General features: G+C 44.2%; 1 protein-coding gene across 2 annotated transcripts; it reads left to right on the forward strand.

The window, feature by feature from the left end:
- The first annotated feature begins 566 nt into the window (after positions 1 to 566).
- Positions 567 to 5309, forward strand: NCR1 (natural cytotoxicity triggering receptor 1). Of its 2 annotated transcripts, XM_028529224.2 has the most exons (7): positions 568 to 786; positions 862 to 897; positions 1150 to 1434; positions 2922 to 3200; positions 3449 to 3496; positions 4670 to 4720; positions 4814 to 5309. In XM_028529224.2, the coding sequence occupies exons 1-7, from the start codon at positions 759 to 761 to the stop codon at positions 5041 to 5043; spliced, it is 957 nt and encodes a 318-aa protein (XP_028385025.1). In that variant the 5' UTR covers positions 568 to 758; the 3' UTR covers positions 5044 to 5309. The 2 variants fall into 2 exon arrangements, with proteins under 2 accessions (XP_035868569.1, XP_028385025.1); XM_036012676.1 differs by having other exon boundaries at positions 567 to 897.
- The last annotated feature ends 6483 nt before the right edge of the window (positions 5310 to 11792 follow it).

The following is an 11792-nucleotide window of genomic DNA, read 5'->3' on the forward strand; positions in this document are numbered from 1 at the left end:
CACTTGAAACATGTACCCCAATAAATTCAACTAAAAAACACTGCTAATAAGAAACACACTCAAGCCAAAAAAGAATTTTAATATGAATGTAATATTTTAATCCTACTTTTTAACTTTATTATATTTTAATATTTAATTTCTCCTGTATAACAGACTGAAATGATGTATTTATGTAAGAAACAGAACTTTTTTTGCTTAAATGATTGCATTTTATTGAAACACTGTAACAAATCTTTTTTATCTTATCATTATCCTCTCACTTTTTAAATTTTATTTACTTTTTATTTTTTATTTTTTTTACTGTCGTAACAAATCTTTTTAGAAGATGGCGTTGTCATTCTATTCTGATGAAACCAATTGACTAATCCAAGCACATACATGCTGTACACAGAGAGCCAAGGTTAAACACACTTTTTCTTTTTTCATGATTCTAAGGTTTTTGCTGGAACACTGCCCCATGCCTTCCCTGGGCATAATGTCCACAGTTCAAATTTTAGACATGGAGGTTCAGGCGGGGCAGACAAGTGTCCGAGGCCCTGGTTCGGCCTCAGAGAAGGTCAGCTGGGTCCTGAGCACCCTGCCCCTCCTCACGCTGCCTGGGCAGAGCTGGAGGAAGAGCTGCAAATGTTCCTGTAACACGGTCACAGCAGAAGTCCCACGGCGACTGGTGCCGGGCTCCACACACCACATCCTGTGCTGCTCGGGCTCCCAAGCTCAGTCTCCACCCTGCTGCCCCACATTCGCCGGCAGCCTCTGCTATGCTTTCCACGCTCGCTGCCCTGCTCGGTGAGTTCCCACCTGGAAGGGAGCCGGGATCCAGGGTGCCTGGTTCGGCAACGTCTCATTATTCCTGTCTTCCAGGGCTATGTCTGTGCCAGCGGATCAGCGCCCAAAAACGTGAGTCCTTCCTCCAAAAGCCCCCAGAGTCCCTCTTCTGGGCTCAGACTGGGCGTGCTGTCCGCATTTCAAAATGTAGGCGCTGACCCAGAAATGAGTCTCAGGCAGGGCAGACAAACGCATCCGCCTGAGAACAAGTGGCTGAGGAGGCAGGGGCTCTGGCTGGCTAGGAGGGCTTGAGGCTATAGGCTGGGTAGAAATGAGGGTGGGGAGGGGCTCTATTTGGAACCCCAGCCTCCCATTCCCTTCCAGAGACCCTCTCGAAACCCATCATCTGGGCCAAGCCTGGTTCCGTAATTCCCAAAGGAATGGCGGTGATCATCTGGTGCGAAGGAACTTTCGGGGCTGTTGAGTACCAGCTGCATTTTGACGGACTTCTTTCCACCTTCGAGAGACCAACCCCACCTGGAATTACGAACAAGGTCAAGTTCGCCATCCGGCTCATGACCCGACACAGTGCAGGGCAATACAGGTGCTTCTACAGAGAGGGGGAGCTCTGGTCAGAGCCCAGTGACCCTCTGGATCTGGTGGTAACAGGTAACTACCCTATTCTCTAGCTTTCTGTCTCTTCCAAACCTGACTCAGACACTGTTTGTCTTGGGGAACAGGGGTTTGATCACTTTTTATAGGGGTTATCTATTAAGAGTTATCTCTATGTCCTAGGACAGGATTTGTCTTAGGCCATGTTCTTCAGATAAGAGACTCTGAGGTGAATGTTTGTGTGCAGGGAGGATGACTGGGGAGTGTCCTCAGAAAAAGCCCCTGTCATGAGTGAAGGACACAGACTGGGCAGAGGAGGCTGGACTGTGGTACTTAGTCTGAACCCAGCCAAGCACATGGAAAACTCTAGACCAGAGATGGCCCTTCAAAGTGGTCTCAAAATGCTGCTAAGGGACCCCCAGTATCAACCAGTGATTGGATGAGAACCATTCCTAAGGGAGTTCCAGACAGACACCCTTGCTCTTGCAGCATTTATAGTCTATTTTTTTAATCCTCAACTGAGGAAGTGTTCATCAATTTTAGAGAGAGAGGAAGGAAGAGAGAGAAACAATGGAGACAACCATAACTGAACAACAATTAAAAAAAAATTAAAGGAAGGAAATCCTGATATGCACTATGTGGGTGAACCTCCTGTTGAAATAAGCCATTTGCAAAAGGAAAATAGCTGAATGATTCCTCTTGTTGGAGGTACCTAGAGTCATCAAACTCATAGAGACAGAAGGTAGAATGGTGGGTGCTGGGGTGGGGGAGGGACAAGGAAGTTATGGTTTAACAGGGCAGAGTTTCAGTTTTGCAAGATGAAAACAGTTCTGTGGATGGATGCTGGTGATGGCACTTAACACCACTGAACCATACACTGAGAAGTGCTTAAGATGGTAAATTTTATGGTACTTGTATTTTACAATTGAAAATAATGATGATTTTTTTACAACACAGATGGCTGCCCCACCCCTGAGTCTCTGATGCAGTGGGTATGGGGCAGAGCCTGAAAGTTTGCATTTCTTTTTCTTTGTGCCCTCAACTGAGGACATGCTTGTTGATTGGAGAGAGAAAGGTAGGGAGGGGAGAATGAGAGAGAGAGAAATCAACCAGTTGCCTCTCTCAGATGACCAAACCCACAGCCTAGGCATGTGCCCTGACCAAAAATCAAACCTGTCAACTCTCTGTGTATGGGATGACACTCTAACCACCTGAGCCATGTGGCCAGGCCTGAGGATTTGCATTTATAACAAACTGGCAGATGATGCTGAGTTGCTGGTCCCAAGAACCAAACTCTGGGAACCACTGCTATAGGGTAATTCCCAAAAAGAGAGAGACTTGCCTGCACATCCCTGAGAGCTACGGGAGTATCTCGATCCTGAAGGGAGAGGTCTTTGGTGGGTACATCTATCACCGAGACAAATTTAGGACACAGAAGAGACCTAGGTTCTGGGGAGTGACTCCTGGTCTTAAAGACAATGGGTGGTCGGAGGTGTAGCAGGCAGGTAAAGATGTCCTTCACCTTTAATGACCTTCTCTCACAGGAATGTATGACACACCCACCCTCTCAGTTCATCCCGGGTCTAAGGTGATCCCAGGAGAAAATGTGACCTTCCATTGCCATCTAGAGACTGGAACAAGCACGTTCTTTCTGCTCAAGGAGGGAAGACTCAGCAGCCCACAGCGCAGAAATGGGAAATTTCAAGCAGAGTTCCCCATGGGGCCTGTGACCACTGCCCATTCAGGGACATACAGGTGTTTTGGTTCTTACAATGACTTCATGTGGTCTTTCCCCAGCAAGACTGTGGTGCTCCTGGTCACAGGTGAGGAACCCCCAATTTCCCCCCATGTCTTCTCGGGAATCCCAAGCAATGAGGAACGAGTAGGGAGATGTAGACAGGGTACCTGCCACCAAGGCCCCTTTCATGTCCATTTCCTAGAGGCCCAGGTGGTTGTTCGTAGAGAACACAAGAGAGATAAGGAGGAGAAGGCATAGAGAGGAGGTGGGAAGACCCATTTCTTGGGGAAGAAACCCCAAAACACTTACTTGTGTCCTTGTCCCCATTGTCAGGAGACGTTGGGGACACCAACCTTGTACCCACAGGACAGCCCTCTTCTGGTGAGTAACAGGGAGAATATCAAAGCCCCCCACTACCATGACCTGTGGGTCCACCGGTCAACCACACAGACACCCTTGCCCTTGGAGTGCTTGTATTGTTTTGCATGGGTCAAAGTCAGGGGATGTAAATCAATCAGGTAGCTCATGAGGAAGATGTGGTAGTGTGGGGGGAAAGTCCAATTGGCTTTGAGGTGATGGGAAGGGCAGGTGGCAATATTCAGCAGAGGAGATATCCAAGTAAATACTGTGGCTGTTGGGAGAAAAAACCTTCCTTAAAAAAAGATTTTATTTATTTATTTTTAGACAGAGGGGAAGAAGGGGAGAAAGAGAGGGAGAGGAACATCAATGTGTGACTGCCTCTCATACACCCCCTCTAGGGACCTGGCCTGCAACCCAGGCATGGGCCCTGAATGGGAATTGAACCGGCAACCCTTGGGTTTGCAGGTCGGCACTCAATCCACTGAGCTACACCAGCCAGGGTGAAAAGCTTTTAGAGAGAGTGAATGGCCATGCATATGCCCTATACCAAGTAGGTGGCCAATGGGATTTTAAAAAACAAACGAATGAGGAGGGCAGTGGGACTGGAAATTCTGCAGATGGGCATGAGGAGGGGCTAGGATAGCTTATTTGGGACCTTGAAAAATTGTCAAGACTGAATTTTACTGTGTGTGAGGAACAGGTGGGAGAAGGGGGGAAGGGTTTTCAGGAACATGTATGAAGGACACATGGACCAAACCAAGGGGGGTAGGATCAAGGGTGGGAAGTGGGGATGGCTAGGGTGGATAGGAGTGGTGGGGGGAAAATGGAGACAACTGTACTTGAACAACAATAAAAAGTTTTAAAAGTAAATGGAAAGATTTTTTTAAAAGGAATAAGAAAAAAAAAGTAGAATTGACTGACTTAGTGAGGAAGCTGAGGCTCAGAGAGAAGACAGGCCTGGAGTGAAGACACACACATATTAATCCCAGCACTGAATTCTTTCTCACGTTCATCTGCCTTTCAACTCTCCCATTCTACTGGTCCAACCAAGCCACTGGGCCCTGAGGATGGGGTGGGGACCTTGAAAAGTAATACAGAATGTCATGGGGCATATCCCAGGGACAGAGAGGCTGGAGTGCAAGAGGCCAACACCATCTCTTGTCCTCACTCATTCACTTTCTTTACCATCTGCAGATGCTTGGGAGCCCTCCTTGTTCACCACAGAGGTGGTGGGATTCCAGGAAGGTAAGCAGGCCACCAGGCATGTGGCCAGGACAAAAACAGGGTGAGATGACACCCCTAGGCTCCTGTCGGTGATCACCGTTTTTCTGGTCCCAGGTCGTGCCATCTGGGATCACCGAGCTGACACTCTTCTACGGGTGGGTCTCATTTTTCTGGTCCTGGTGGCCCTTGTGTGTCTCCTGGCTGAAGACTGGCTCCGAGGAAAGACGACAGAAGAGACAGCCAATGGGGCTTCAAATCAGGAATGCAGGGTAAGGTTCAGGACCCAGAGAGCCCTGGACAAAGGACGGAGAGATGCAGTGGCCATCGGTAAAGCTGAACTCTGACCTTGACTTTGGGCCACGTGATCTCCAGGTTTGAGGGAAACCAAGGGGTGTGTGCATGGAGTTTGATGCACCATCCTGGAGGGAGCAAGAAGGGAGGGTGAAGACGCTAAGTTCTTCTGCAGGAGATCCCAATGTCTCTTAGAACTCTAGGTTCTAAGTATTTTTATTATTGAATTTATTAGGTTGACATTGATTAATTAAATTATATAGGTTTGGGGTATACAATTCTATAATACATCACCTGTATATTGTATTGTGTGTTCACCACCTCACCCCCAAGTTTCCTTCCATCACCATCTATTCCCCCAATTCCCTGTCCTACCTCCCAACTCCACCCTTTCCCTCTGAGAATGACCATACTGTTGTCTACATCTATGAGGGTTTTTTGTGTTTGGTTGTTGTTTTGTTTTTGTTTTTTTGCTTAATCCCTTCACCTTTTCCACCCATCCCCAATCCACCCCCTCTGACAGCTGTCAGTCTGTTCTCTGTATCTATGACTCTGTGGAATACTACTCAGCTGTAAAAACAACAAAAAAAAAGGAAGTCTTACCCTTCAGGACAGCATTGATAGACCTGGAGAGTATTATGTGCCATGAAATAAGAAAAATACCATATGATTTCACTTTCATGTGGCATCTCACATGTGGCTTTAATAAGTGCTCTTTTCTATCACTTCCTCCTAGGTCTCTCGAGCAGGGAGGGGGAAGGGGGAAGTGAGAAGGGCAGAGCTGGTCGATTGTTTGTTATAAAGGTTCCTTGGAGACATTCACATAACATTTCTGTTTACTTCTCAATGGTCAGAACTTAACAGCTTGAGAGGTAAGCTGTAAAGAGAGGTTGAGCAAAGTAGCCTTTGTTCCAGGTGGCTCTGTGGCTGGCTCAATACCAATAAAGTGAGGAGGAATGTAATACAGTTGCCCTAGACCACCACAGTCTCTGTTACAAGCACCTGCTATGCGTCAGGCACTGGCGAAAGTATTGCACACTGAGGCAAACATGATCCCTGACATGACAAGACATTGCCGGGAGTACAGACCTTAAAGAAGCAAGTCATTAAAAAGGGGGTGAGTCTTGTGTTAGAGGAAATACAGAATGCCCTTGGAGGCCATTCCTGTGCAATATTCCATTCAATAGACCTGGAGAAAGGGGTAAGGGGGATGTCTGTTGATGCAAAAGGTGTCTCTTCATGGTCCCAATTCATGCAAAGGCTGAGATGCAAGACAGAGGGCGAAAAACATTCAGTATGGCTAGAGGTTTGTTTTTCTCTTTCAAGTATAGTTGTCTCCATTTTCCTCCCACCCCTCCCCCCTGCCACTCCAGCCATCCCCACTTCCCACCTTTGAGCCTACCCTCCTTTGGTTTTGTCCATGAGTTTGGATTGTGAGAGAAAGAGTGGGCAATGCTGAGCAAGTGCAGAAGACAGATCAAGCATGGTCAAGGGCCCCACATAATAAATGCACATTTTATCCTGGAGGCAATGAGAACTCATTAAGCAATCTTATCAAGGATGTGATGTGATGAATAGTGCATGGTGTGAAGAGCCTTCTGGTGGGAATGAGAAGAATATGTGTGTAGGAGAGAAAAAAACATTGAGAAAAGAGGGAAGAGTTAAAGATGGATCGTCTACTTCCAGGGTTGACAACCAGGGACATAAGGATGCCACCAGTAACCCAGAGGGAGGTCCAGCTAGGGGTGATAGGCATATAGTCTTGAGAGTTGGTAAACATACATTCTCCAGCTCTGTTCTCATACTTCAAGATTTCCTTATTTGGGGAGCTTTAGGTTTCAATGTTAACTTTAGAATTAGCCAGCTTTTACAAAATACCCATTTATGTTGTGCATGAGATTGTATTAAAGCTACAGGTGAATTTAGGGAAAAACCACCACCTTGTCCAATCTTTCAGTCCATAGAAGGTTCAAACCAGAGATATGGTTATGTTTCACCATTCAGTTACATATTCACTGATTTCTCCAAATAATATTCTGCAGTCTTCTATGCAGAGAATGAGTATATCTTGTGTTAGATATCCATCAGATATATCTACACTAACATGATTCTTTTATTAAGATTTATGTATTTATTTTTAGAGAGAGAGGAAGGGAGGGAAAAAGAGAGGGAGAAAAATATCAACATGCTAGAGAAACATCAATTGGTTGCCCTTGTATGCACCCCAGTCAGGAACCTGACCCACAACCCAGCATGTGCTCTGACTGGGGATTGAACAAGTGACCATTTGGTTTGCAGGATGACACCCAACCCACTGAGTAGCAACAGTCAGGGCCACAGTGACACGATTCTTATTTAGTGAGTGGTGTCATTCTTTAAATAATGTTATTGCTATTGTTGGTTGCTGGTATTATGAAATAAAATTGACTTGTGTCTGTTGAATGTGTATTCAATGGTCTCACAAAGTTCACATCTTGATTTTAGCAGTTTTAGGTTATGTTTAGTTTAAAAATGTTTAGGGTTTTTTGTTTGTTTGTTTTTCTAACATTGATTTTTCACAGTCTTATTACTTAGAACATCCAGGACATGGATAAGTAGGAGTAAAGATAGCGGATGTCCTTTTCTCATAGTAATATTGGGGGGAATATTTTTAATATTTTACCATCGTATAAGCTAGTCACTACAATGTCTTGTCAATGTTGTCTGAGTTAGAAAACTCCTTTCTATTCTTCTTGTGCTAAAATTTATTTCCATTTGAAGATAAGAAAGAACACATCCAATGAGACTAGTTAAGAGGCTCCCACATTATTCTAAGTAAAAGTTAATAATTACTCAGAGAAGGTGGGCACCCCTGACATATTTTAGGCACAGAAGCCAGACTTCATTTTATTGTTTAGAAATAGCCCTGGTTGGTGTGGCTCAGTGGATTGAGTGCTGGCCAGCAAACCAAAGGATCACTGGTTTGATTCCTGGTCAGGGCACATACCTGGGTTGCAGGCCAGGTCTCTGGTGGGGGTTGCATGAGAGGCAGCCACACATTGATGTTTCTCTCCCTCTCATCTCCCTCTCTTCCCCTCTGTCTAAAAATAAATAAAATCTTTAAGAAAATTTTATTTTAAAAGAAATGATGGCTGAGCACATAGCCAAGTCAGAAAAAAACTCTAAGTTGGTAAACTGGGCAACCAAGTGGAGGAAGGAGACATTTTCCTCTAATTCTCATTCATACCCATTGGTGTTAATATAGCAGGCAAACCATGAGAGGTATGGCAAGAAGATATTTGGGGGCAGAGTCAGAGATGCAAATTAGCAATTCATCTTCCCAAAGTGAACTATGTTTCAACTGAAATATGACTGACCTGTAACATTGTGTAAGTTTAAGTTGTGCAGTGTGTTGATTTGATACATTTATACATTGTAACATGATCGCTATTATAGTGTTTGCTAAGCCTTCTATGGTGTCACATGGTTACTCCTTTTTTGTGGTGAGACTAAATTACCATCTAGCCCCTTAGCAATAATAAAATATTGCTGTCTGTCTTCCTTGAACTGTACATTAGACCTCCAGGACTTATTTATCTACTACTTGCAAGTTTTTTTTTAATTTAATTGTTGTTCAAGTACAGTTTTCTGTCTTTTACTCCCATCCCAGCCAACACCCCCCCCAACCCTCCCCACCTCCCTCCCATTTCCACCGCCCTAGTTTTTGTCCATGTGTCCTTCATACTTGTGCCTGCAAACCCTTCCCCCTTTCCCCTGAAATTCCTTCCCCTCTCCCCTCTGGTCACTGTCAGCCTGTTCTCTATTTCAGTGTCTTTGGTTATATTTTGCTTGTTTGTTTTGTTTTGTTGTTTAGGTTCCTGTTAAAAATGAGATCATACTTGCAAGTTTTTACCCTTAAACATCGTCTCCCCATTTCCCCCACCCCCAGCCCCTGGTAACCACCACTGAGTGTGTTTCTACAAGTTCACCTTCTATAGGTTTCACATACAAGTGAGATCATACAGTGTTTGTCTTTCTTTGTCTGACTTATTTGACTTTGCCTAATGCCCTTAAGGCTCACTCAGGTTGAACCAAATGGCAAGATTTCTTCCTTTCTCGTGGCTGAATTGTGTGTATGTGTGTGTGTGTGTGGCACAGTTGTCCCTCTACACCACAACACTGCTCGAGCCTGTCTCCTTTGCTGAAGGACCATCTGGTTTTGCAGGTTGATGCTACAGTACCCCGGTCTCATGGTTATAGAAGAGGTGACATGTAAAGACTGAGCAACTGTATTCAAATATCAATTAAAATTTTTCTTTTAAAGGAAAGAAAAAGCAAAGACTTAACACGGCATCTCTTTCCTGGCCTCTCCCAGCCTCTTCCTTCTGCATTTACCCCAGGTTCTTGTGAATTCCCAATTACAACAAGACAGGATCTCTCCAGTCTGCCTCCCTTGTCTTTCCTCATCCCATTTCATACAACAAATCTACTGCAGAATCAGGAGACATGGGGAGAGGCCCCAATTTGATCTCTGCTAATAAAAAAAAATTTAAATTTTTAAAAACCTGTGTTCTTGTGGCAACCTATGTCCCCTCTATCTCCCTTTTCCATTTGCCCAAAGTAAGGAAAGTAGATCCTTCGTAGAATGATGGCATCCTAGGATTTGCCACCTCTCCCCAGTTATGACCCCACCAGCACCACCCACCCACAGGAAGCAAAGTTTCCCAGCTCTGACTTACGGACAGGTTTCAAGCTTCAGATTATTGAGCCAATTCTGCAGATGAAGGTGCATCTCTCTAGTCTTACCAGCCCATGGATGTAGAGACCAATTTCCCCGAGGAATTACCGACACCTCCTGTCCCTCCTCAACCCCTGGAAACTGGTTTCTCACCCCACCGGTTGTTTTCATGACAAATGCTAATGAGCTTCCTGGAACTCACAGTGGACACTTCTGAGCCTTTTATCTGTGTTCTGCTGCTGGCTGCCTCTGACCACTTCCTTCTCGCCTTGTCACTTCACCACCTTGTCACTTCACTGGCTTCCTCTTCGCATTTGACTGTTCTTGCAACACCAGCTTTGCAGCCTCTCCAATGCCAGAGCTCTGGGGTTCTCCTGCAGACCCTCCTTTCTCCAGACACAAGCCTGGGGGGATCTCATTGACATCCATGGTTTCAATTTCTCCAAGATGGATAACCAAACCTGTTTCACTGAATGCTAATTTTTTTCCTGGAACTTCAGGTCATTTTATGAGGTGTTTCCAACTAATCTGAACTCATCATCTTTCTACCCACAAAACTTGTTCTCTAACTTGCAAAACTCCCCACAGTGTTCATGGTCACTTGGCTTTCTTCTCTACACCTACACTTACACTTCTGATCACTGTGAGGAAAATGTGTCATACAAATCAGCAGGCTGAATATACAGTTGAATAAATATACAGTTGAATATTTATGGGTTGTGGGTACAGGTGTATATTTTTACCATTTCTCCCCACAAGTGTCCTTATGTCTATTGTCTTTTGACATTCTGGTCAGGTAAATGTTATAGAAAAACATTATTTTCCAGGAGGTTCAGTACAAGAGTGTGTAATGCATATTTTTTTTTCATTTTTATTCTTTAAGTTGATACAATTTTACATGCTGAAACCTAAATAATCATAATCACCAATGTCAGCCCAATACATTTAATTAAAAGATAAATGTTGATTATATGTAAGCATTTTAAAATGTTCTTTGTCTTCTAAAAACTATAGGAGTGTATAACATAATATAATACATATAAGACAGTATAATAGTTTATTTGTATTCATGTCACATGTTTTCTATGACACACATATGTATCACTTGCAACTCACAGTATTTTGACTGACATGTAGACATTGGTAAATACTTTTGCCTTCCGTGTTCCTGCATGTCACTTGAAACATATCACAAACCCTAACACATACTGTTCTCACCTTTCCCATTAATCTTTTCCTTTAGATTGGCTATGACATACATGTCACATATGTTTATACAATACAAGTTATTTAGTTAATGTAACAGTTAATGTAATTCTTATGCAAAATGTTGCATGATGTAATGGTTAATGTAAAAAAAACAAGATGAGTCAGTCACTCACCTACAAATCAGACTGTCACGTGGGTGGATATCTCTGTACTTTCATGTCACAGACTTTTCAAAATCAGCATATTACCAGGGTGTCTCAACTCCAGCACTACTGCCATCTGGGGCCAGATAACTGTTTTGCAGGCAGCCCTCTTACCTGCTCAGGCAGCCATAATGAAACCCACAGGTGGGGGGCTAACACAACAAAAATTTATTTCCTCACTATTCTGAGGCAGGGAAGTCCAAGATCTAGGTGGTGACCGGTTTGGTTCCTGGTAAGAAAGCTCTTCCTGGTTTCACTGGAGCCCTAGTCAATTTGCTCACTTTCCTATGTTCAGTTTTAAATATTTTAGTGTTTGGTTTAAGTACTTGTCATGGAGAGTTCCACATATTAAACCTGACTCACAGATAGCCTTTTTTCCATGCATGTACCTGGCAAGAGACATCGCTTGCTTCTTCATTTTTTTTGTTAATCCTCACCTGAGGATATGTTTATTGATATTAAAGAGAAAGAGAAAGGGGGAAAGAAGGGGGGAGAGAGAGAGGAGACAGAGAGGAGACAGAGAGAGAGAGAGAGCGCGCAAAAGCCTCTCAATCAGGTGCCTCTCTTACGTGCCCTGACCAGGGATCGAACATGCAACCTTTTAGTGCACAAGACAATGCTCCACCCCACAGACCAACCCAGCCAGGATGCTTCTTCTTTTTATAAGACCACC

The sequence above is a fragment of the Phyllostomus discolor genome, chromosome 12 (genome assembly GCF_004126475.2).
Source record: "Phyllostomus discolor isolate MPI-MPIP mPhyDis1 chromosome 12, mPhyDis1.pri.v3, whole genome shotgun sequence".
NCBI lineage: Eukaryota > Metazoa > Chordata > Mammalia > Chiroptera > Phyllostomidae > Phyllostomus > Phyllostomus discolor.

What these genes read in the sequence shown, in the direction of transcription:
- NCR1 (XM_036012676.1), top strand. Translation starts at nt 759, where the DNA reads ATGCTTTCCACGCTCGCTGCCCTGCTCGGTGAGTTCCCACCTGGAAGG. An exon ending in TCTGGATCTGGTGGTAACAG is followed by an intron (nt 1,435 to 2,921) that starts GTAACTACCCTA and finishes CTTCTCTCACAG; the next exon opens with GAATGTATGACACACCCACC. An exon ending in CACAGGACAGCCCTCTTCTG is followed by an intron (nt 3,497 to 4,669) that starts GTGAGTAACAGG and finishes TACCATCTGCAG; the next exon opens with ATGCTTGGGAGCCCTCCTTG.